At 43.9% G+C, this 25,357-nt stretch overlaps 1 protein-coding gene across 3 annotated transcripts in view; it reads left to right on the top strand.

Annotated features, from left to right (window-relative positions):
- The window catches only part of USP15 (ubiquitin specific peptidase 15), a 135,488-nt gene that overhangs the window by 89,177 nt on the left and 20,954 nt on the right, over positions 1–25,357 (top strand). For all 3 annotated transcript variants that reach the window (XM_073541517.1, XM_073541518.1, XM_073541519.1), the window contains 6 exons: positions 1,720–1,803; positions 7,896–7,990; positions 13,383–13,574; positions 13,749–13,864; positions 17,134–17,406; positions 23,712–23,782. In XM_073541517.1, the coding sequence (XP_073397618.1) occupies positions 1,720–1,803; positions 7,896–7,990; positions 13,383–13,574; positions 13,749–13,864; positions 17,134–17,406; positions 23,712–23,782 (831 nt within the window). The remainder of the gene's footprint in view (positions 1–1,719; positions 1,804–7,895; positions 7,991–13,382; positions 13,575–13,748; positions 13,865–17,133; positions 17,407–23,711; positions 23,783–25,357) is intronic.

Below are 25,357 nucleotides of genomic sequence, written 5' to 3'. Positions count from 1 at the left end.
CTTTACTGATCCAGCCTTGGGCCCATCCATCTGGCCAATCAAGAGTCGCTCTCATTTCATCAGTCCATAAAACCTTAAAAAAAATCAGTCTTAAGTAATTTCTTGGCCCAGTCTTGACGTTTTATCTTATGTTTCTTGTTGAAAGGTGGTCATTTTTCAGCCTTCCTTAGCTTGGCCATGTCCCTGAGTATGGCACACCTTGAGCTTTTTGATACTCCAGTAACGTTGCAGCTCTGAAATATGGCAAAACTCGTGGCAAATGGCATCTTGGCAGCTTCACGCTTGATTTTCCTCAATTCATGGGCAGTTATTTTGCGCCTTTTTTATCAATACGCTTCTTGCAACCCTGTTGGATATTTGCCATGAAACGCTTGATTGGTGATCACACTTCAAAAGTTTGGCAGTTTGAAGACTGCTGCATCCCTCTGCAAGACATCTCACAATTTTTGACTTTTCAGAGTCCGTCAAATCTTTTTTCGGACCCATTTTGCCAAAGGAAAGGAAGTTGCCTAATAATTAAGCACACCTTATATAGGGTGTTGATGTAATTAGACCAAACCCCTCCTCATTACAGAGATGCAAATCATCTGATTTACATAATTGGCAGTTGGCTTTCAAGCCTATACAGCTTGGAGTAGGACAACATGTATAAAAAGGATGATGTAATCAAAATACTCATTTGCCTAATAATTCTGCACCCAGTGTATATATATACAATTGTGTCTTTACTATATTTCCTGGACACATTCTTATTTTTATAATTTTTTTTATATATATATATATATATATATATATATATATATATATATATATATATATATATATACTGTATATATATATATATATATATATATATATATATATATAATTATAAAAATAAGAATGTGTCCAGGAATTATAGTAAAGACAAAATTGCTGTAAGACACGCAAAACCTTTGGGCAACACTGTGTTGTATAGCTTGTTGTTGGGATGTTTTACTAATCGATGTCTTTCTATATCTTTTATGTCATGCATAGCCCTCCTCCCCCAGGCTAGATATTACACAGTGTACAAGCTTTGCTTGAAGTGTTCATTTAAAGTGATTTTCCCACAAAGAAAGTACATTTTAATCAATTGATCTTGGAATAATAATAAATTCCACAATTGGATATGTCTAAAATAAATGTCCCTGTCCTGAGATAATCTTATAAATGTGCCCCTGCTGTGTAATGGCTGTGTCTCACCGTACAGGAGCATGGTCTGATCGTACTACAGCTCCTGGGCAGCGGAGGAAGCAAAAGAGAGCATTTAGGCATCGCAACATGGGATCGCAGGTGATTATTTCTGCAAGACAAGTTTTTAAAAAAGCAGTGACATTTATTACCTCACATAATGAATCAGCCATGATCCCATGCTGTAATGTCTGTATACTCTTGTTGTAATGTCTGTACACTTTCCTAGCCTCCTACCCCCACCTAGGAGCTGTGGTATGATCAGACCATGTCTCTGTACGGTCAGACACAGCCTTTACACAGTACACAGCAGGGGCACAATTATAAGGTTATCTCAGCGCAGGAACATAGTGGAACTCATTTTTATTCCAAGATCTGTTGATTAAAGTGTACTCTGTTCCTGGGGAAAACCCTGGTTTAAGGGGTTAATTATAATCATTATATTACAAATGGATAAATATTTTATAGAGTTTCTGTTCTTTTGTATTTGTTTTTTTTTTTTTTTAGTACAAAGTAGTTGTTCCAAAGATTGGAAACATTATGGACCTTTGCACAGCCCTTTCTTCTCTGTCAGACGTTCCTCCAGAGAAGGTACAGTGTGCATTATGAAGAATTACCCTGTGCTTTCATCTTTTTATACTTATTAATGAACTGACTGAACATTTCTCCTTCGCCTCATTGGGGGACACAGATACTGTGGGTGTATGCTTCTGCCGCTGGGAGGCTGACACTAAGTGGAAAAAAAAGAGGTTAGCTCTTACTCCGCCATATACACCCTTGTCCCCATTGCGGGTGGAAATCCGTTTTTTGCTTAGTGTCCATGGAGGCACAAGTCTGGCTTTTTTCTCCAGACTTTTTTCTTTTTTCCCATGAAGATTAGACAGGGGCAACGGATCCTATTGAAACGGTCAGATTTCTGCAAACCAACAACGGGCGAGCACGTGCGAGTATCGCCTCCACGTATCCTCTCCCGCAACGAGGGACACGTCTGTTTTTTTTTTCCCAGACTTTTTTATTTTTTCCATGAAGATGACAGGGGCAATGGATCCTATTGAAAGGGTCAGATTTCCCCAAACGAACAACGGGCGAGCACATGCAAGTGTCGCCTCCACGTATCCTCTCCCGCGACGTGGGACATGATGCCGGACTTAGCCCTGACCACCCCTAGGTATTGAAACCATGGGCTGTACAGAGGCACAAGACTAGTCCGTGCGGCCCCCACTGCTCCACCAATGCTTAGACTGCGGGGCTGCAAGGCGGCGGATGGTCCCTCTCCTCACCCCCTGAAGGGGTTAGATGGAGCTAGGGTGCCTGCACCGTCCTATTGTTCAAGGCCCCCCTCACATACCTGAGCTCAGGAAGCTGAAGAGGATCGACAGAGGACGACGGCCTGGGAGGGCTCCTGCGGTGAAGATCCAGGGCTGGTGCCCTTAGCTGGCGGGCGCGGTGCGGCAGTAACAGTAGCCCGCGCCAGTAAGTAGCGCCATTTTTTGGCGCCATGGAAGGTCCGCGCCCCCGTCGCGGGCAGTGGGTAATTGAGGCCGCGGCTTTAGCCAGAGCTAGGCCGCAGCCGGAAGTTCCGCCTCCGGGCCGCGCATCACTTCCGGCGGCCCGCCCCTCAGGCCCGGGCGGCGGTGAATAAATTTAGTCCCCGGCTTCGGAGCGCGGCTAGGCCGCAGAGCTGGAAGTACCGCCCCTGGAGCGGTCCATATGCTGGCAGGCACGCCCCACAGCTGTGGCGTGCGATTTTGATGTGAAGAGGCGTCCAGGACACGTGGGGGCACAGGACTGGGGTAAGTGCTGCCCGAGAGGCCACACTACAGGGAAAACGAGGTGCTACCTCCTCCCCCCCCCCTTCCCCAGCAGCGGACAGATACAGCATGTCCGAAAAAAGCAAAGACAAACTCGTTTTTTTACGCTGCATGCATCTCTTGTCGGGCTGCGTTTCCGCGGGCGCAGAGCAAGCGATTATGCGAGGCCTGTGAGTCTGAACGCGCCCAGGAGCCCTCCCCTGTGACCGCGACCAAGGTCCCAAACCCCCCGGAGTGGGCCCTATCACTATCACAGTCCATGGTGTCGCTTACGAGGGCAATCGAGTCCCTTCAGGCCCCAGATAGGGGCAGGGACAGTGGCTCGCCGGCCATAGAGGGAACCTCCACCTCACAAAAGCCTTCGGCCTGCAGGGGCCGCTCTCATTCCAGGCAGACCCGGGGGAAAAGAATCCACATGGTGTCGCCCAGTCCATCCGGTGCATTGGCATCCGTAAGTTCTGCTTCTCGCTCCCCGTCACCAGTGGTTGATAGCGAGCAGACCTCAGATTTCGACTCAGACGAGCCCCTTGACCTGGATACTCCAGGGTCACGTGAAACAGTGGACAGCCTCATAGAAGCCGTCAATCAGACCTTGGGGATTGAGGGTGATCCCTCAGCAGCTACGGGGCCATAAGGTGGTGTTTAAGCGGGTTTTGCCACTCACCCTGAGTTTGAGGACATAGTGCAGTGACACAGGGAAAGACCAGACAGGCGTTTCTCAGGTCAAAAGGCGCTCGAAGCAAGGTATCCATTTGCCCCAGACCTCCATAAAAAATGGACGGAATCTCCGATGGTGGATCCACCGGTTTCGCGCCTAGCCACTAAAACCCTGTTGTCCGTACCTAGTGGTTCTTCTGTTAAGGGTCCCATGGATCACCTCATAGGGAGCTTGGCTCACTCAGTATATGAGGCGTCAGGATCAGCGCTCTCTCCCTCGTTCGCAGCAACTTGGTTAGCCAAGGCCATAATTTCATGGTCAGAATCGTGCAGGAGCAAGATCTACCTGCAGAGATATCGGAGATCGCGAGTCAGATCGCGATGGCCGGAAACTACGTAATCAATGCATCTTTGGATGCCACCAATTGTGCAGCACTTGCTTCCGCTAACACAATTTCTATCAGAAGAGCTCTATGGTTAAGGACATGGTGGGCCAGTTCTACTTCCAAGAAGTCCTTGACTTCCCTGCCTTATCAGTACGGCCGGCTATTTGGGGAGAAGTTAGATCAACTTATCTCCGACTCCACAGGAGGGAAGAGCGGTTTTCTCCCTCAACAAAAGGTCAAACCGCCTTTTTGCCACCCGTTTCAGGCACTTTTTCGGGCCTTTCGCAACCCCGGGGGGACCACAGCGGCCAATTCCGCCGCTTCTAGCCGCCCCAACCAGGATAGGGAGCGGCAGGTCTCATATAGAACCAACCCATTGGGGAGAATGCGTTCTCAGCAGCCCAGATCAAGGAGAGCCAGATCCCAAAGATCGTCAGCCAAAGGACTCGAGGCGTTTACCAGACGACACCAGCAAGGTGGGTGGCCGACTACTCTGGTTTTGCCACGTCTGGTTCAGTGTCGCATGCGACGCATGGGTAAAGGAGTTGGTGGCCTCAGGTTACAAAATAGAATTTGTCAGATGCCCTCCAGGACGTTTTTTTCTTTCTCGTCTTCCCAGGGTGGATACCCAGGCAATAGCTCTGTTAGGAGCCATCAAATCGCTCCAGCACAACGGGGTCATTGTTCCCGTGCCAGAACACGAAAGGGCTCAGGGTTTTTGTTCCAACCTGTTTGCGGTTCCCAAAAAGGACGGACCTGTCAGACCGGTTTTGGACCTGAAGCTTCTGAACAAATTCATCGGGATCAGACATTTCCGGATGGAGTCTATCCGTTCAGTCATATCGGCCATGAAGCAGGGAGAATACTTGGCCTCAATCGACATCCGGGACGCATATCTGCATATTCACATTTTTTTCTTCCTCATCAAAGGTTTCTACGTTTCGCCATCAACGGTCTTCATTTTCAGTTCGTAGCACTACCCTTCGGGCTAGCCACGGCTCCCAGAGTGTTCACAAAGGTTATGGCAGTTGTCATTGCCCTACTGCATTCTCGAGGCATAGTCATCTTGCCTTACTTGGACGACCTCTTGGTCAAGGGCCCTTCAATACGGGCATGTGGGGAAAATGTCAACATCACGCTAGATACTCTTACCCGCTTAGGGTGGTTGGTCAATGCGAAGAAGTCATCGCTTGTGCCAGCTCAGAGGATTTCCTTCTTAGGAATGATCTTCGACACTTGTCGAGGGTTGGTAATTCTCCCTCAGGACAAAGCGCTAGCTCTCCGGCAGGGAGTCTGGACGTTTCGCCAACCAGTCACTCATACCATCCGTTTCGGGATGAGGATTCTAGGAAAAATGGCGGCAGCAATGAAAGCAATACCATTCGCCCAGTTCCATCTTCGCCCTCTGCAGCGCGCCCTCTTGTCAGCCTGGGACAAAAATCCTTTCATGCTCTATCGGCGGTGTCGATTGTCCCCTCAAGTCAGGCGGTCACTCGGGTGGTGGATGACCAGTTCCTCTCTGACCCAGGGGAAACCCTTCCCCTCAGACCATTGGTTGGTGATGACCACCGACGCCAGTCTCCTCGGCTGGGGAGCGGTGTTTCGCCACCACACGACCCAGGGGCGATGGTCTCCGCAGGAGGCCCGCCTCCCGATCAACTTATTGGGGATACGAGCAATTCGGCTGGCTCTGCGACAATTTCATCACTTCTTAGCAGGCTGCCCCGTCCGAATTCAATCGGACAACGCCACGGCGGTGGCTTACATAAATCACCAAGGGGGCACCCGCAGCAAAGCAACCATGCGCGAGATGGGGCACGTGCTTCAATGGGCCAAAGCAAACCACTCGGTAATTTCGGCAGTCTACATCCCGGGTGTGGAAAATTGGGTGGCAGACTTTCTCAGCCGGCAGGGTCTTGCGTCTGGAGAGTGGTCACTGCATCCCGAGGTCTTCCAGCTGATTTGTCAACTGTGGGGAACTCCGGATGTGGACCTGATGGCTTCCAGAGTGAACGCCAAGGTGCCCACATATGTCGCTCGGGCCAGGGACCCGCAGGCAATCGCTGTGGATGCATTGGTTCTGCCATTGAACCAATTCCGCTTCCCAGATCTATTTCCCCCGCTGCCACTATTTCCGAGAGTCATCAAAAAGATCAAGACGGAAGGGGTTCCGGCGATTCTGCTGGCCTCGTCGAGCGTGGTACACAGATCTAATGTAGCTGCTCGTCGACGTCCCTTGGCGCCTACCAGAGCACCCAGATCTACTTTCTTAAGGGCCAATTTGCCACCCGAACTCGGGCCCTGTATTTGGCGGCATGGCCGTTGAATCTTGGATCTTAACCCAGGCAGGTTTTGGGAGCAAGGTGGTCGCTACAATGGTTAGCGCCCGGAAGCCTGCTTCAGCACGAATTTACCACCACACCTGGAAGGTGTTCTTTGCTTGGTTTCGAGGCCGGGGTGTGTCTCCACTGAGATTCTCAATCCCCAACATCTTGGCTTTTCTCCAGTCAGGCCTAGACTCTGGGTTAGCCCCAAGCTCCCTCGGGAGACAAATATCGACCTTATCCGTTCTATTCTAGCGTAGAATTGCTACCAATTTGCAGGCGAAGACTTTCATCCAGGGAGTCTCCCATTTGGTACCTCCCTATAGGGCGCCTATGGATGCCTGGGACCTTAACCTGGTCCTAAGTGTTCTGCAGGAAGCTCCTTTTGAACCTCTTCAGGAGGTCTCTTTGAGGTACCTTTCCTGGAAGGTGGTGTTACTTGTGACCATAACCTCTATCAAGCGGGTTTCGGAGCTGGCGGCCCTATCCTGTCGAGCTCCATTCCTCTTAAGGATGGGGTAGTGCTCAGACCAGCCCCTCCTTTTCTACCGAAAGTCGTTTCCTCATTTCATATTAATGAGGATGTTGTCTTGCCTTCATTTTGTCCAGCACCGGTGCACCATGTGGAAAAGGCTCTTCACACGTTAGACCTGGTAAGAGTACTCTGGAGGTACGTGTCACGGACGGCACCCTTTCGTCAGGCGGACACGCTGTTCGTGCTCCCTGAAGGGAGCAGGAAGGGACCTTCTGCCTCAAAATCGACCATAGCCAGTTGGATTTGTTTGACAATTCAGGAGTCCTTCCACATTAGAGGCAAGCCGAGTCCAGCAGGGATCAGAGCACACTCTACTCGGGCTTTGGGCGCTTCGGCGGAACAGGTTTGCAAGGCAGCAACCTGGTCCAGCCTTCACATATTTGCCAAACATTATAATATCCATACTCAGGCCTCAGCGGATGCGAGCCTCGGTAGAAGGATTCTCCAAGCAGAGGTGGCGCACCTTTAAACAAGAGGTGCATGTAGCTTGGATCAAAGAGTCAATCTCCCACCCAGGGACTGCTTTAAGACGTCCCACAGTATCTGTGTCCCCCAATGAGGCGAAGGAGAAACATGGATTTTTGTGATAAACTCACCGTAAAATCCTTTTCTCCGAGACGCTCATTGGGGGACACAGCACCCACCATGATAGCCAAGTTGGCGTATGTTTTGTTTAATTATTACGAATTTATTTATGTGATATGAGGGTGGTCTTTTTCTGGACATGTTGTACCTGTATAAGGCTGATTTTGTTGTCCTCCTACTGCTTTGGCACCAAACTGATTTCCGCCCGCAATGGGGGCGAGGGTGTATACGGCGGAGGAGGAACTAACCTCTTTTTTTCACTTAGTGTCAGCCTCCAAGCGGCAGAAGCATATACCCACTGTATCTGTGTCCCCCAATGAGCGTCTCAGAGAAAAGGATTTTACGGTGAGTTTATCACAAAAATCCATGTTTTTATTTTTTCCAGATGGTGGTCACAGACATTTACAATCATCGATTTCACAGGATATTTGCTATGGATGAAAACTTGAGTAGCATCATGGAGCGGGATGACATCTATGTGTAGGTTTATGAGTTTAATCTATGAAGTTAGATGTGTACCCAGAGGGAAGTGTAAAATGTAACAGGAGTAGAAGAAACCAATTAAAAGATAATCGAATTTCCATAATAATATAATATATATACTTATACTGTATATATAGGATAAGCCATCGTTATTTCAAAACCATGTTTTCATCTTTGTTGTTTATGAAAGCACAGCGTGGTAAAAATGGTTGTCAGCTTGGTTGAAGTACAGTTGCAAAACCATGTATGACACCAAGCCATGGAAAACAATGCTGACGCCATGGTGGCTTTATTCAGTGGATAAGCGGAGGGGGGGGAAATAATGCTTATGTCACAGTCCCTTCATTCCCTTAGCTTATTGCTGGGGGAGGAGAGATGGACAGTGCTGATGCCATGGCCCCTTTATTCAGCTGATTGGCAAGGAAGTGGAAAACCATGCTGACACCACTGTCCTTTTATTCAGCTGGTCGGGGGGTAAAAAATGCCTATGCCGGGGGGTGGGGCGTAAACAATGCGGACGCCAAAGTCTTTATTCAGCTTATTGTTGGGGGGTAGGGAGAGTGGGTCAATGCTGATGCCATGGTCCCCTCATTCAGCTGTTTGGCCAGAAGGGATAAAAATAATGCTGACGCCACAGTCCTTCCATTCAGCTGAATGGATGGGAGAGGGCTAAAAAATGTTGATTCCATGGTCTTTTCATTCAGCTGATTGGCCAGGGGTAGGGAAGTGAGAAGAGTAAACAATACTGACACCATTCCGGCTTTATTCTTTATTCAGCTAGTTGTGGAGGAAAATAATGCTGTGCCACAGTCCCTTCATTCAGCTTATTGGTGGGGTAGGGGATGGTGGTGACAATGGTGATGCCATGGTCTCTTCAATCAACTGATTGGCAGGTGTGCCTGAGGATGGACTTCCACAAATTAATGATTCATGGGTATCATCGATCATTAGTAACAAATTCCCAGGAAACACTTTACCACTTGAATAAGCAAACTATTACTGCTGGTTTAGACGTGTATTTAGAAGAATTATGAAATGGGTACTTAATGGGTTTCCGTCAGTAGCTCGTTCAGCATTACTGTATTGTACCAGCATGGAAGTGTAGGATTCTCTGTTGATGTAAATTCACTTGATAGAAGAGCGAATAGAAATGAGAAGATCCAGAAGTCAAAATTAAAAAAAAAAAAAAAAAGTTGCCACTAATGCATTTCAAGTTAGCACGCTGTGACTAAAATGCATGATTGACTGTAATGTTTTTATATTTACAACTAAATACTGTCTTCCCTCTGGATCTTCTCACCTTATTGTATTTTTTTGTAGTTTTGAATGACTGCACCTGAAATCCAATTTTGGTTCATTGATCCACTAATTTTAATTGATGCACCAATTCAGTACTGCTTCAGAAATGCGTACACTAAACGAGCGTAATATTTTTATATGTTTTTGGCTCCTTGAACTATATTCTATTCAAGAATCGTATTTGTCACATACAAATTCTAGTACTATAATCACAAATGGTTAAAATATTAACCCCTTCCCGACCTTTGACACAGCATATGCGTCATGAAAGTCGGTGCCAATCCGACCAATGACGCATATGCTGTGTCATGAATTGATCGCTCTCCTGCGGGTCGGGTGCCCTGGGTCAATGAAAGGTCACCCGACCCGCAGGTACAAGGGGCCTTGTACTTCACCCCGGGGGGTGGCTTTGCCCCCCTGTGGCTACGATCACTCTGAATGGCTGTTTCACTTTCAACAGCCAATCAGAGCAATTGTAATATTTCACCAATGAAATGCTGCAATATCATCGGCCATGGCTGGAAACCGAGATCTGACCCCCCCCCCCTCCACCGACTGACGGGGCAATGTGCCCCCACCACTGACTGACGGCGGCGATCTACCGCCGGTGTCATTATTTGCTCCCCCTCCCCTGCTCTCCGTCTCCCCCGCCTTCCGCTCCCCTTAGTATCTCCTGAGTCCCGGTGGCCCTCCTGGATCCTTCATAGGTGCCGCCATCTTCTAAAATGGCGGGCGCATGCGCAATGCACCCGCCGAATCGGCCGGCAGATTCATTCATTCCTTCCAGGTACATTTTGATCACTGTGATAAACCCTCTCACAGTGTTCAAAATTTAAAAAAAAAAGTAAATAAACCCCCCGTTTATCACCCCCATAGGTAGGGAGATGAAATAAAATAAAGAAAATATGTATTTTTTTTTTCCGTTAGGGTTGTAATTAGGGTTGTAATTAGGGTTGGGGTTGGAATTAGGGTTGGGGTTGGAATTAGGGTTAGGATTGGAATTAGGGTTAGGGGTGGATTGGGATTAGGGTTAGGCTTGTGGTTAGGGGGGTGTTGGGGTTAGGGGGTGTTGGGGTTAGGGTTGAGTTAGAATTGAGGGGTTTCCACTATTTAGGCACATCAGGGGGTCTCCAAACGTGACATGGCGCCACCATTGATTCCAGCCAATTTTGCATTCAAAAAGTCAAATGGTGCTCCCTCCCTTCTGAGCCCCGACGTGTGCCCAAACAGTGGTTTACCCCAACATATGGCGTATCAGCGTACTGAGGAAAAATTGCACAACTTTGGGGGACTAATTTCTCCTGTTACCCTTGGGAAAATAAAAATTTGGGGGCTAAAAAATTATTTTTGGGGGTTTCCACTGTTTAGGCACATCAGGGGCTCTTCAAACGCAACATGGTGTCCGATCTTAATTCCTGCCAATTCTGCAATGAAAAAGTCAAACTGCGCTCTTTCCCTTCCGAGCTCTACCGTGCACCCAAACAGAGGTTTACCCCCACATATGGGGTATCAGCCTACTCAGCACAAATTGCCCAACAACTTTTGGGGTCCAATTCCTTTTGCTACCCTTGGTAAAATAAAAAATTGGGGGCAAAAAGATCATTTTTGTGAAAAAAAATGATTTTTTATTTTTACGGCTCTACATTATAAACTTCTGTGAAGCACTTGGGGGTTCAAAGTGCTCACCACACATCTAGATAAGTTCCTTAGGGGGTCTAGTTTTCAAAATGGTGTCACTTGTGGGGGGTTTCCACTGTTTAGGCACATCACAGGCTCTGCAAATGTAACATGACACCCGCAGACCATTCCATCAAGTCGGCATTTCAAAACGTCACTACTTCCCTTCCGAACCCCGACATGTGCCCAAACAGTGGTTCCCCCCCACATATGGGGTACCAGCGTACTCAGGACAAACTGGACAACAACTTTTGGGGTCCAATTTCTCCTGTTACATTTGTAAAAAATAAAAAATTGCAGGCTAAAAAATCATTTTTTGAGGGGAAAAAAAGATTTTTTTATTTTCACGGCTCTGTGTTATAAACTTCTGTGAAGCACTTGGGGGTTCAAAGTGCTCACCACACATCTAGATAAGTTCCTTGGGGTGGTCTAGTTTTAAAAATGGGGTCACTTGTGGGGGGTTTCTACTGTTTAGGCACATCAGGGGCTCTGCAAACGTAACATGACGCCCGCAGACCATTCCATCAAGTCGGCATTTCAAAACATCACTACTTCTCTTCCGAGCCCCGACGTGTGCCCAAACAGTGGTTCCTGTTGTGAATTCTCTCTCTGGCTTCCCTCTGGTGATTACTGAAGATAGTGGAGCTGGTCAGATTGACAGAGGCTTGCCACCTGATAATGAGGAAGACGATTGGAGATCTGGGGTTTCTGATTGGGATTTAAGACAGCTGAGTCCCTCTATCCCTGCTGGTGATTTTTTTCTTGTGCCTCCTGAGGTCTGATGTCTCCTACTCTTTACCTGCATGTTCAGCTAAGTGGTTCATTTGCTATTCTGTTTGCATTTGATCTGGTTCTGTTTATCTCTGCTTTGTGCGGGTCAGCTAGCTCCGGCTGGGGCTTTCTCCTTTTACCCTTGGGAAAATAAAAAAATAGTTGCTGAAAGATCATTTTTGTGACTAAAAAGTTAAATGTTCATTTTTTCCTTCCACGTTGCTTCTGCTGCTGTGAAACACTTGAAGGGTTAATAAACTTCTTGAATGTGGTTTTGATAAGTTTGAGATTTTTTAGAATGGTGTCACTTTTGGGTATTTTCTGCCATATAGACCCCTAAAACTGACTTCAAATGTAAGGTGGTCCCTAAAAAAAATGGTTTGTAAATTTTGTTGTAAAAATTAGAAATTGCTGGTCAACTTTTAACCCTTATAACTTCCTAACAAAAAAAAAGTTTCCAAAATTGTGCTGTTGTAAAGTAGACATGTCGGAAATGTTATTTAGTAACTATTTTGTGTCACATAACTCTTTGGTTTAACAGAATAAAAATTCAAAATTTGAAAATTGCGAAATTTTTGCCAATTTTCCGATTTTTTTCACAAATAAACGCCAAAACTATTTACCTAAATTTACCACTAACATAAAGCCCAATATGTCACGAAAAAACATTCTCAGAATCGCTAGGGTCCGTTGAAGCGTTCCAAAGTTATTACCTCATAAAGGGACACTGGTCAGAATTGCAAAAAAATTGCCTGGTCATTAAGGTCAAAATAAGCTTGGTCATGAAGGGGTTAATAATGAAACACAGTTCACACCAAATATGACAATAGGTCTCCAATAGAAGATTCAAAATGTCCCAAGTTTTTTAGAAACGCAAACATTTGTTGAAGTGGAAGACAAGTCAACAAGTCATATTGTGTATATATCTCAAACTGTACATCAATGACAGGTGATCTATTAAGAAATGGTCAGGGATACAGTATCACTTATCAAAAGGCAGTCAACCCACAACATTGGTTGGTAGTATAAGGTGCTTATCCATGGTAAAGTGTCAGTGAACGACCCTAGAAAGGTCCCCAATGGCCTTTTTCACATGGGCTTTTTTGCGTGACCCTTGAAAAGGTAGATCTGAAGACGGGGTCTGCCTAATGTTTAGTATATGTTAACCACTTGTAAACGGTGTACAGAAAGCAATTGACACCGAGCCCCCATCCCCATAGGAGCTAATGCAATCTTGAAAAACTATTTTCACTAAGCGTAGTCCATATGTCCAGCACCTATGTTTGTGTACTAGCACATATCTGAAGAAACTGAACTGTTTCAGTATAGGTGTATTTTAGAAAGATTCTGTTCTTGGTTACATCAGGATTTAGTGTTGTAAATAAAATGTCCCTTTTTACTTTCTATTGCTCTAGGACTTCTTTGGCTCTTTTTTTTTATTTCGATTTCTCTTTGAAAAGCTGACATGGGACATGAGAAGTACTCCCAGTACTATTTCATCTATTACCTACTTTTCATTGTTTTTGTATACACTCTGTACTCCTGTTTGGAATCTTCCCTTTTTACACGCTCACTATTGTGAAATAGATTTATATAAATACATTCTAAAATCTGTAGGTAACTGTATACTTTATTCTTGTAGATTTGAAACGTCCATCAGCAGGACAGAAGATACAGAGCAGGTGATAATTCCTATTTATCTCCGTGAGAAGTTCCGTCATACCACTTACAGCCATCACCATGCATCAACGTTGTTTGGCCAACCTTTTCTTCTAACCGTGCCTAGAAACATCACTGAAGATAAGCTGTATAACTTGCTCTTAGCGAGGATGTGGTATGTATTCCAAGAAACAACAGAACTTGCTTTTAAGCAGCTTTAGTTTGAGCTGTGTCTTGTTTCCAAATATCCATCTCTTGTGCTGTGCTATAGATGGACTATGTAGATATGGCAATCTATTACTTCTCGTGTGTGACTTTACTTTCTCCTTTTATTTTCTACTGTGTGTAGCCGATATGTAAAAATCACAAACGACAGTGAGGAAAGTGATGGCCCTTTACACTGTAATAAAGAACATACCATAAACGGCAATGGCCCAAATGGTATCCATGAAGAGGGTTCCCCAAGTAAGTAATGTCAATGAAAGGACACAATTGTCACTAAGGAAGGAAGCAGACAATTGCCACTGGGAATGTGCGGGATTTCATGGATACATTTATTGTCATTTCCAGCATTTACTATTACTACATTTCTGGAATGATTGTAAAATGAATTCTGGAGTGCATGCCTGTGGTGATTATCATGTAGCATGATCAGATTTACAGAAGCAGGGATGGGACTCAAATTTTTTTACAAAATTGGGTAACAAAAGGTATGAATCAAGCCACATACAAGGTTATCATGGAAAAACAGTTGATTCCTTCTGCTCAGGCAATGTTCCCCAACTCTGAGGACTGTTTTTTCCAGCAGGACAATGTGCCATGCCACACAGCTAGGTCAATCAATGTGTGGATGAAGGACCACCACATCAAATCCCTGTCATGGCCAGCCCAATCTCCAGACCTGAACCCCATTGAAAACCTCTAGAATGTAATCAAGAAGATCAGGGCAGCACGGTGGCTCAGTGGTTCGAATCCCACCAAGGACAACATCTGCAAGGAGTTTGTATGTTCTCCCCGTGTTTGCGTGGGTTTCCTCCGGGCACTCCGGTTTCCTCCCACACTCCAAAGACATACTGATAGGGAATTTAGATTGAGACCCATCAGGGACAGTGATGAAAATATGTGCAAACTGTAAAGCGCTGCAGAATATGTTAGCGCTATTTAAAAATAAAGATTATTATTAGAGGAAGATGAATAGTCACAAGCCAGCAAACAAAGAAGAACTGCTTAAATTTTTGTACCAGGAGTGGCATAAGGTTAGCCAAAAGCAGTGTGAAAGACTGGTGGAAATCATGCCAAGATGCATGAGAGCTGTGATGAAAAATCATGGATATTCCACAAAATATTGATTTCTGAACTCTTCCTGAGTTAAAACATTAGTATTGTTGTTTCTAAATGATTATGAGCTTATTTTCTTAGCATTATTTGAGGTCTGCAAGCACTGCATTTTTTGTTCTTTTGACCATTTCTCATTTTCTGAAAATAATTACAAAATTTAGTGCTTGGAAATTCAAAGACAAGTTGTTAGTAGTTTATAAAATAATAGAGCAATTTACATTTTACTCAAAAATATACCTATAAAGAGAAAAATCAGACAAACTGAAAATTTTGCAGTGGTCTCTTAATTTTTGCCAGAACTGTATATACGGTACATATAATATTACATGCACACACATACAATATAAGTTACGCGGATATCGTTTATACACAACTTTATACATAAAAAATACATCACTACACATACTCACACCATCTATATGTTACACAGATACATCATACAGAAGGGGTCGGGAATTTATATTCCCAAGGGCCACACCGAAGACCATAGTTGTTGTGGAGGGCAGATCCAGCCAAACCTAGCTCAATTCCGCTCATTATTATTATTGTTTTTATTATTGTTTTAGATCAATTTTTATCACTTAATCCTGTGCAGAATTAAGTCTGGTGACTCCCTGCTGTTAATTTAAGTTTTATAAAGTTTATAGAAAGTGGCAAATTATTCTGCTCTTGTTATTTAGCCTTTGTACCTTAGTCAACAGCTCACAACACAAAATGATGTCCCCCACACAGCCCATCAAATAGTATGATGTCCCCACAAGCCCCCTCACACTGTATGATGTTCCCACACAGTATAATGCCTTCACGCAGTATATCTCCACACATGTCCCTTAGGGCACATCTTGATGTACTGTAAATTAGAAAAAAATAATTGTAGATGCCTGGAAGGAGACGACCGCACAATGCGGGACGCCGCTGAATCCAGCCCTTTGGCTGTCGCTGCGGCCCATGGACCAGTATAATGTCAAGGCCTGTCATACAGTATATATGCTACAAAAATATACACAAGTACCGTTTATATGCTACATAAATTTATATAATATTATTATACAGTGCAAAACATTGTGTTAGGGTCTGGGGAGAAAAAAGTACTGGAGCGAATAGTCACGTAGTATCCAATTAACTTTACACACATGCGTACATGTGTATATCTCAAAAGTTATTCTGAAATCATTTTTGTTTTCTCTTTTTCTCTGCACCTCCCATGCAGCTACTTGACATTCCTTGCGCAGCTGAGGCAGAACTTTAGGTCTCTGGTGGTAGTACTGGGCTCTTTGTGGCCCAAGCTGCACGCAGTTGGAATGATCACATGAAGGAATGTCGAGTTGCAGCTGAACATGAGAGTTCATGCCGCCATTAAGGAAGAGCCTTCGGCCATGTTAAAGGTGCTCTTTACTATATGCCAATAAAAGACTGACGTGTAGAGCGGCAGATTGCGAATCAGCCAACAACTGATTTTGGGATCTGGCTGTCATTTTAACAAGTGGATGGGTCGAAGTGGCTCTGAATCCCACCCCTGCTTAGAAGTATGTATGAGTCTGGAGGGGAGTCTTTAGGAATTATTTATGGGACTAAGGTGCCAAAACCCCTTTTTGTTCGCTGTCAACTGAATGCTCCTGCTGAATGGACCCTTGCACACCAGATCCGAAGCATAAGATCTGCAATCTGTTTGTAGAGTAAGATTGCTGATCGGACGAGATGATTCTAATGACGCACATGATGATTCCTTTTTATTAAGCACTAGTCGAACTACAGTATTTAGATGTGTCGATTTTATTGTAATATTTCCATTTGTGAACCCATTATTTTGGTGGTATTTTTTTTCCGATTGTATTTGCAATCAGTTTGTACAATACATCTTGGGGTATCTAACAAGTGCCCTTGCATAAACGAGCATGCGGATGCTCCTGTACCCACTGAGGGGACCCAAAACGCCTGCTTGGAGCTGATTTAAAAGCTGACAGTATATTTGAGAATCCATAGCATGGTAGTATGAAAGGTGACATGGATGTGGTCAGTCAGCTAAGTAGATGCTCAGTTGTCATAGAACGTGTCCTATTTAGTGGAACCCCCAGTATGTTGGGTCGCTTGGCGAGAAGAGAGTGTAATACTAGAGTGAATAGTTATGAAGCACCCAATCAAATTGATGGCCCATTTACCTTTCATAGCTTAATGTTTCCAGGACCTTTAATATTTTTTCTTTATCTATATCTTTATTTTCGATAAAAATTACAGCTAAATACAATGTAGAATGCTATAGTCCATGCCGATCCTTCTGGATGAGTTGTATACTGTAGCAGCTTTTCCTTCTTCTGAATCCTTCCATGTTTTGTTGTGTAGTCAGTACACAGGGCCATGTTATCAGTATTGTGATCAAACTGTGACTATTTTCCAAGGTGAAATGGAAACTGATGAACCCGATGACGAGTCTAGCCAGGATCAGGAGCTTCCTTCAGAGAATGAGAACAGTCAGTCAGAAGACTCTGTGGGAGGAGATAATGACTCCGAAAATGGATTGTGCGAAGAGACCTGCAAAGGACAATCAGCCACGGGGCAGAAAAAGCGCCTGTTTACATTCCAGTTTACTAACTTGGGCAACGCTGACATCAGTTACATCAAAGATGACACTCGGTACATCAGATTTGATGACCGACAACTCAGGCTAGATGGTAAGTTCAGTGGTTGTTTCAGTATTGTGTTGCAGTTACTCCTACATATGAGTCATCTATGTGTGTGCAGGATGTTTTCCTCTTTAGTACAGCAGCTGTTATTCAAAACAGGAAATCTGTTTCTATGAGACTGGCTCCTTCACCTGTTCCTGAAAACATTGCTTCCTAGCAGTGGGCTTTGGCTCAGAGACACTATAAACTGTATCATCTAAACCCATATATAAGGGGGGACTCACTGATCCCACCACCCATGCAGGCTGAGATTGGGCATGTTCGGACTGAGCTTATGTGCAGCTGTGACCCTCATTTTCCTTCTAACTATTATCACTGTTGACTGTGGAAGAGGCTGACATGTCATCCAGTACAAACCCTGGATAAATATGCCGCTGCCATTATGGCAGTGGGGGCCTTCAGCTGTTAACTGCAGTCAGCAAAATGATAGCTGAGGTGCCAGGGTCTGCATTTTTCACTTATGGACGGTTTAATGGTCTGTCACTAGAGACAGTGGAGGGCTGAGGGATTCCCCCACTGTTATTGATCATGGTGAGTATCTGTATGAAAGCATTTATGTGTGTGGTGAATGTGTTTGTGCATCGATGTATGTGGTGAGTATTTGTTAGTGCAGCCATGTGTGTGGTGAATATTTGTTAGTGCAGCCGTGTGTGGTGAATGTTTGTTAGTACAGCCATGTATGTGGTGAATATTTGTTAGTACAGCCGTGTGTGTGGTGAATATTTGTTAGTGCTGCCGTGTGTGTGGTGAATATTTGTTAGTACAGCCGTGTATGTGGTGAATATTTGTTAGTACAGCCGTGTATGTGGTGAATATTTGTTAGTGCTGCCGTGTGTGTGGTGAATATCTGTTAGTACAGCCATGTGTGTGGTGAATGTTAGTACAGCCGTGTATGTGGTGAATATTTGTTAGTACAGCCGTGTATGTGGTGAATATTTGTTAGTACAGCCGTGTGTGTGGTGAATATTTGTTAGTGCTGCCGTGTGTGTGGTGAATATTTGTTAGTACAGCCGTGTGTGTGGTGAATATTTGTTAGTGCTGCCGTGTGTGTGGTGAATATTTGTTAGTGCTGCCGTGTATGTGGTGAATATTTGTTAGTACAGCCGTGTATGTGGTGAATATTTGTTAGTACAGCCGTGTATGTGGTGAATATTTGTTAGTACAGCCGTGTGTGTGGTGAATATTTGTTAGTGCTGCCGTGTGTGTGGTGAATATTTGTTAGTACAGCCATGTGTGTGGTGAATGTCTGTTAGTGCAGCCATGTGTGTGGTGAATATTTGTTAGTACAGCCTTGTGTGTGGTGAATGTTTGTTAGTACAGCCATGTGTGTGGTGAATGTTTGTTAGTACAGCCGTGTGTGTGGTGAATATTTGTTAGTGCAGCCGTGTGTGTGGTGAATATTTGTTAGTACAGCCGTGTGTGTGGTGAATATTTGTTAGTACAGCCGTGTGTGTGGTGAATATTTGTTAGTACAGCCCTGTGTGTGGTGAATGTTTGTTAGTACAGCCATGTGTGTGGTGAATGTTTGTTAGTACAGCCATGTATGTGGTGAATGTTTGTTAATACAGCCATGTGTGTGGTGAATGTTTGTTAGTGCAGCCGTGTGTGGTGAATATTTGTTAGTACAGCCGTGTGTGGTGAATGTTTGTTAATGCAGCCATGTGTGTGGTGAATGTTTGTTAGTGCAGCCATGTGTGTGGTGAATATTTGTTAGTGCAGCCGTGTGTGGTGAATGTTTGTTAGTGCAGCCATGTGTGTGGTGAATGTTTGTTAGTACAGCCATGTGTGTGGGGAATGTTTGTTAGTACAGCCATGTGTGTGGTGAATGTTTGTCAGTACAGCCATGTGTGTGGTGAATGTTTGTTAGTACAGCCATGTGTGTGGTGAATATTTGTTAGTACAGCCATGTGTGTGGTGAATATTTGTTAGTACAGCCGTGTGTGTGGTGAATATTTGTTAGTGCTGCCGTGTGTGTGGTGAATATTTGTTAGTACAGCCGTGTATGTGGTGAATATTTGTTAGTACAGCCGTGTGTGTGGTGAATGTCTGTTAGTGCAGCCGTGTGTGTGGTGAATGTTTGTTAGTACAGCCATGTGTGTGGTGAATGTTTGTTAGTACAGGCATGTGTGTGGTGAATATTTGTTAGTACAGCCATGTGTGTGGTGAATGTTTGTTAATACAGCCATGTGTGTGGTGAATGTTTGTTAGTGCAGCCATGTGTGTGGTGAATATTTGTTAGTACAGCCATGTGTGTGGTGAATGTTTGTTAGTGCAGCCATGTGTGTGGTGAATATTTGTTAGTGCAGCCGTGTGTGGTGAATGTTTGTTAGTGCAGCCATGTGTGTGGTGAATATTTGTTAGTGCAGCCGTGTGTGGTGAATGTTTGTTAGTGCAGCCATGTGTGTGGTGAATGTTTGTTAATACAGCCATGTGTGTGGTGAATATTTGTTAATACAGCCATGTGTGTGGTGAATATTTGTTAGTACAGCCATGTGTGTGGTGAATGTTTGTTAATACAGCCATGTGTGTGGTGAATATTTGTTAGTGCAGCCATGTGTGGTGAATATTTGTTAGTACAGCCGTGTGTGGTGAATATCTGTTAGTACAGCCATGTGTGTGGTGAATGTTTGTTAGTGCAGCCATGTGTGTGGTGAATATCTGTTAGTACAGCCGTGTGTGTGGTGAATATTTGTTAGTACAGCCGTGTGTGTGGTGAATGTTTGTTAGTACAACCATGTGTGTGGTGAATATTTGTTAGTACAGCCATGTGTGTGGTGAATGTTTGTTAATACAGCCATGTGTGTGGTGAATGTTTGTTAGTGCAGCCATGTGTGTGGTGAATATTTGTTAGTACAGCCATGTGTGTGGTGAATGTTTGTTAGTACAACCATGTGTGTGGTGAATGTTTGTTAGTACAGCCATGTGTGTGGTGAATGTTTGTTAGTACAGCCATGTGTGTGGTGAATGTTTGTTAGTACAGCCATGTGTGTGGTGAATGTTTGTTAGTACAGCCATGTATGTGGTGAATGTTTGTTAATACAGCCATGTATGTGGTGAATGTTTAATACAGCCATGTGTGTGGTGAATGTTTGTTAGTGCAGCCATGTGTGTGGTGAATGTTTGTTAGTACAGCCATGTGTGTGGTGAATGTTTGTTAGTGCAGCCATGTGTGTGGTGAATATTTGTTAGTACAGCCGTGTGTGGTGAATGTTTGTTAATGCAGCCATGTGTGTGGTGAATGTTTGTTAGTGCAGCCATGTGTGTGGTGAATATTTGTTAGTACAGCCATGTGTGTGGTGAATATTTGTTAGTACAGCCATGTGTGTGGTGAATGTTTGTTAGTGCAGCCGTGTGTGGTGAATGTTTGTTAGTGCAGCCATGTGTGTGGTGAATATTTGTTATTGCAGCCGTGTGTGGTGAATGTTTGTTAGTGCAGCCATGTGTGTGGTGAATGTTTGTTAGTACAGCCGTGTGTGGTGAATGTTTGTTAGTACAGCCATGTGTGTGGTGAATATTTGTTAGTACAGCCATGTGTGTGGTGAATGTTTGTTAGTGCAGCCATGTGTGTGGTGAATATTTGTTAGTGCAGCCGTGTGTGGTGAATGTTTGTTAGTGCAGCCATGTGTGTGGTGAATGTTTGTTAGTGCAGCCATGTGTGTGGTGAATGTTTGTTAGTGCAGCCATGTGTGTGGTGAATATTTGTTAGTGCAGCCGTGTGTGGTGAATGTTTGTTAGTGCAGCCATGTGTGTGGTGAATGTTTGTTAGTACAGCCATGTGTGTGGTGAATGTTTGTTAGTGCAGCCATGTGTGTGGTGAATATTTGTTAGTACAGCCGTGTGTGGTGAATGTTTGTTAATGCAGCCATGTGTGTGGTGAATGTTTGTTAGTGCAGCCGTGTGTGGTGAATGTTTGTTAGTACACCCATGTGTGTGGTGAATGTTTGTTAGTGCAGCCATGTGTGTGGTGAATATTTGTTAGTGCAGCCGTGTGTGGTGAATGTTTGTTAGTGCAGCCATGTGTGTGGTGAATGTTTGTTAGTGCAGCCGTGTGTGGTGAATGTTTGTTAGTGCAGCCATGTGTGTGGTGAATATTTGTTAGTGCAGCCGTGTGTGGTGAATGTTTGTTAGTGCAGCCATGTGTGTGGTGAATGTTTGTTAGTACAGCCAAGTGTGTGGTGAATGTTTGTTAGTGCAGCCATGTGTGTGGTGAATATTTGTTAGTACAGCCGTGTGTGGTGAATGTTTGTTAATGCAGCCATGTGTGTGGTGAATGTTTGTTAGTGCAGCCGTGTGTGGTGAATGTTTGTTAGTACAGCCATGTGTGTGGTGAATGTTTGTTAGTGCAGCCATGTGTGTGGTGAATGTTTGTTAGTGCAGCCGTGTGTGGTGAATGTTTGTTATTACAGCCGTGTGTGGTGAATGTTTGTTAGTGCAGCCGTGTGTGGTGAATGTTTGTTAGTACAGCCATGTGTGTGGTGAATGTTTGTTAGTGCAGCCATGTGTGTGGTGAATGTTTGTTAGTGCAGCCGTGTGTGGTGAATGTTTGTTATTACAGCCGTGTGTGGTGAATGTTTTAGTACAGCCATGTGTGTGGTGAATGTTTGTTAGTGCAGCCATGTGTGTGGTGAATATTTTTTAGTACAGCCGTGTGTGGTGAATGTTTTAGTGCAGCCGTGTGTGGTGAATGTTTGTTAGTGCAGCCATGTGTGTGGTGAATGTTTGTTAGTGCAGCCATGTGTGTGGTGAATGTTTGTTAGTGCAGCCATGTGTGTGATGAATATTGGTATAAGTGTGTCAATATAGTTATGTGTGTACTTACATGAATGTGTTGGATGGGGGTACCAGTACGTGCATGTATATGGAGAATGTACATCTGTATGTGGTGAATGTATCAGTTTGCCCATGTGTGTAGTGAATGTAGGTATGTGTGACTATATGTGTGTGGTCTATGTAGATATTTGTGCATCCATGTTTGTGTTGTGAATGTAGCTATAAGTGTTCCAATATGTGTGGTGAATGTAGCTATAAGTGTTCCAATATGTGTGGTGAATGTGGGTATGTGTGCGTCCATGTGTGGTGAATGTAGATATGTGTGCGTCCATGTGTGTGGTGAATGTAGATGTGTACGTCTGTGTGGTGAATGTAGGTATGTGTGCATCCAAGTGTGTGGTGAATGTAGATATGTGTGCATCCATGTGTGTGGTGAATGTAGGGATGTGTGTGTCCAAATGTATGTATGTATGTATGGTGAATATAGGTATGTGTGCATCCAAGTGTGTGGTGAATGTAGATGTGTGTGCGTCCATGTGTGTGGTGAATATGGGTATGTGTGTGTCAATATGTGTGGTGAATGTAGGGATCAGTGGGTCCATGTGTGTGATGAATGTGAGTAAAAGTGCATCCATGTGCGTTGAAAAAAATTTCTTTGTGCATTACTGTACATACAGTAGTGACTACTCTGTCTGGTTTATCTCGTGTTGATGCTATGAAAGTAACATTGGGGCTAAAATATTGGAGGGTATGTAAGGTGATAAACAGACCTATGTAGAGTGGATTTAATTGTTACATAGAAAAATCTCTTAAAGCTATTCTATGGCTATAGTTCTGAGAGACCTGACATATCATGTTGATATAGTATCACATTTTGTAATGGCAAAACCCAACAGGACATATAATAACTTTGATATGTAATAGTATAAAGCTGTTTGACAGAACACAACAGACTTCAGTGTATGAGGACGTCCCATTTGCTTCCATCCCATTCAGCATCAGTTTACGGTTGTGACGGGTGGGCCACCCTGCCTGCATCTGTCCCAAACAGTGCTGGTTTACTGTTCTATTTATGAGGACACCCCATCTGCTTCTGTTCCAATCTACGCTGGTTTACCGTTGCATTTGTGAGGACGCCCCGCCTGCTACTGTCCGTATTCATTCTAAGTATGATATCTAATGTGTGTATACAACATAATATGATTTCTTATAAGAGTTACTGCAATTCTCTATTTACGCATGGAACCAATGTTCTGAGATGCCATGTTTCCATGCCTTAATACTCAGTCTTAGCATTATGTATACCTTAGTATTACAAATGTAAAAGTTTGCAAATTATATAGTCCTCCTTGCCTAGAAATACTCCTCAAGAATGTAGAGAGGCGTCTTTTTACCCTGGTGTAAGATACTTAGTGAGAGATCTTTTATATACTTTATATATTGCAGACATAGTTATTTGTAAAACCTGCCCTAAATGTAGAAATATCTGTATAATGGACTCAAAATCTATTCTGTTATCATAGAAAGCTCTTACCTTGCACTGGACTGGGATCCCAAAATGAAGAAAAAGTACTTTGATGAAAATGCAGCAGAGGTAAGTGTCCCCCTATAGGACAGTATTTTACTCCATTATGTCTGGAAGGTTCTGCTTGTTAACCCCTTCATGACTGGAGCATTTTCGATTTTGCATTTTCGTTTTTTGCTCCCCATCTTCTCAGAGCCATACCTTTTTTTATTTTTCCGTCAATATGGCCATGTAAGGGCTTGTTTTTTGAGGGACAAGTTTTGCTTTTGAACGACATCATTGGTTTTACCATGTGTGTGCTAGAAAATGAGGAAAAAATTCCAAGTGCTGTGAAATTACAAAAAAAGTGCAATCCCACACTTGTTTTTTGTTTGGCTTTTTTACTAGGTTCACTAAATGCTAAAACTGACCTGTCATTATGATTCTCCAGTTCATTACAAATTCATAGACACCAAACATGTCTAAGGCTATGTGCACACGTTGCGGATTTGATGCGGATCCGCAGCGGTTTTTGCCACGCGGATTTGCATCAAATCCGCAGTGTAGTGCACAGGCAATGTTAGTCTATGGTAAATGAAGAACCGCTGTGCCCATGCTGCGGAAAACGCCGGCCACATTTGCAGCGGCTTTTTTTCTGCAGCATGTCAATTCTTTTTGTGGTTCCGCAGCAGCGTTTTCCAGTCAGTCAGTCTCTGTGTCTCGCTCTCTTTCTCGCTCTCTTTCTCGCTCTCTTTCTCGCTCTCTTTCTCGCTCTCTTTCTCGCTCTCTTTCTCGCTCTCTTTCTCGCTCTCTTTCTCGCTCTCTTTCTCGCTCTCTTTCTCGCTCTCTTTCTCGCTCTCTTTCTCGCTCTCTTTCTCACTCTTTCTATCTTTCTCTCTCTCTTTCTCTCTCTCTTGCTCATTAATTCCGCATGAAATCAGCAAGCGTTTTCACCTGCAGTTTCTGCCAAGAGATGCAAATTTTGTGAAGAAAATTCCACAGACTAATCTGCAACGTGTGCACATACCCTAAGTGGCGAAAAAAAATTCCAAACTTTGTTTAAAAAAATTACTTCATTTTCCAACACCCGTAGCGTCTCCAATTTTCGTGATCTCGGGTTGGGTGAGGGCTTATTTTTGCGTGCCAAGCTGATGTTTTTAATGATATCATTTTGGTGCAGGTACGATCTTTTGATCCCCCGTTATTGCATTTTAATGCAATGTCACAGCAACCAAAAAGCGTAACGACTTTTTTTCCTCACTATGCCGATTAGCGATCAGATCAGGATAATCCTCTCTTTCTATTGATCGGGCGATTCTGAACGTCGCGATACCAAATATGCATATGTGTAATTTTTTTTTTTGTTTTATTTTGATTTGGGCAAGAGGAGGGTGATTTGAAAAAAATATATATATATATATGTATGTATATGTCTGTATATATATATTTATATATATGTAAATAATAGCTGAAGAGCCCGGCGTTGCCTGGGCATAGTAACCATCTGTGGTCAGTTATAACAAATTATAATGATTATATTGCACATAAAAAACATTTCACATTACATATTCAACACTACAGATTTGCAACACAAATTAACTAAACGATTACCCAAGTATTGATAGTATTTTATTTTCAACTCATTCAAGAGCCTTTTGATAAACA

This window comes from Dendrobates tinctorius, unplaced genomic scaffold (assembly GCF_039654945.1).
Source record: "Dendrobates tinctorius isolate UK_male_01 unplaced genomic scaffold, ASM3965494v1 ptg000122l, whole genome shotgun sequence".
Lineage (NCBI taxonomy): Eukaryota > Metazoa > Chordata > Amphibia > Anura > Dendrobatidae > Dendrobates > Dendrobates tinctorius.
Note: the sequence above shows the minus strand (reverse complement) of the source record. Positions and strands in the feature narration are given on the sequence as shown.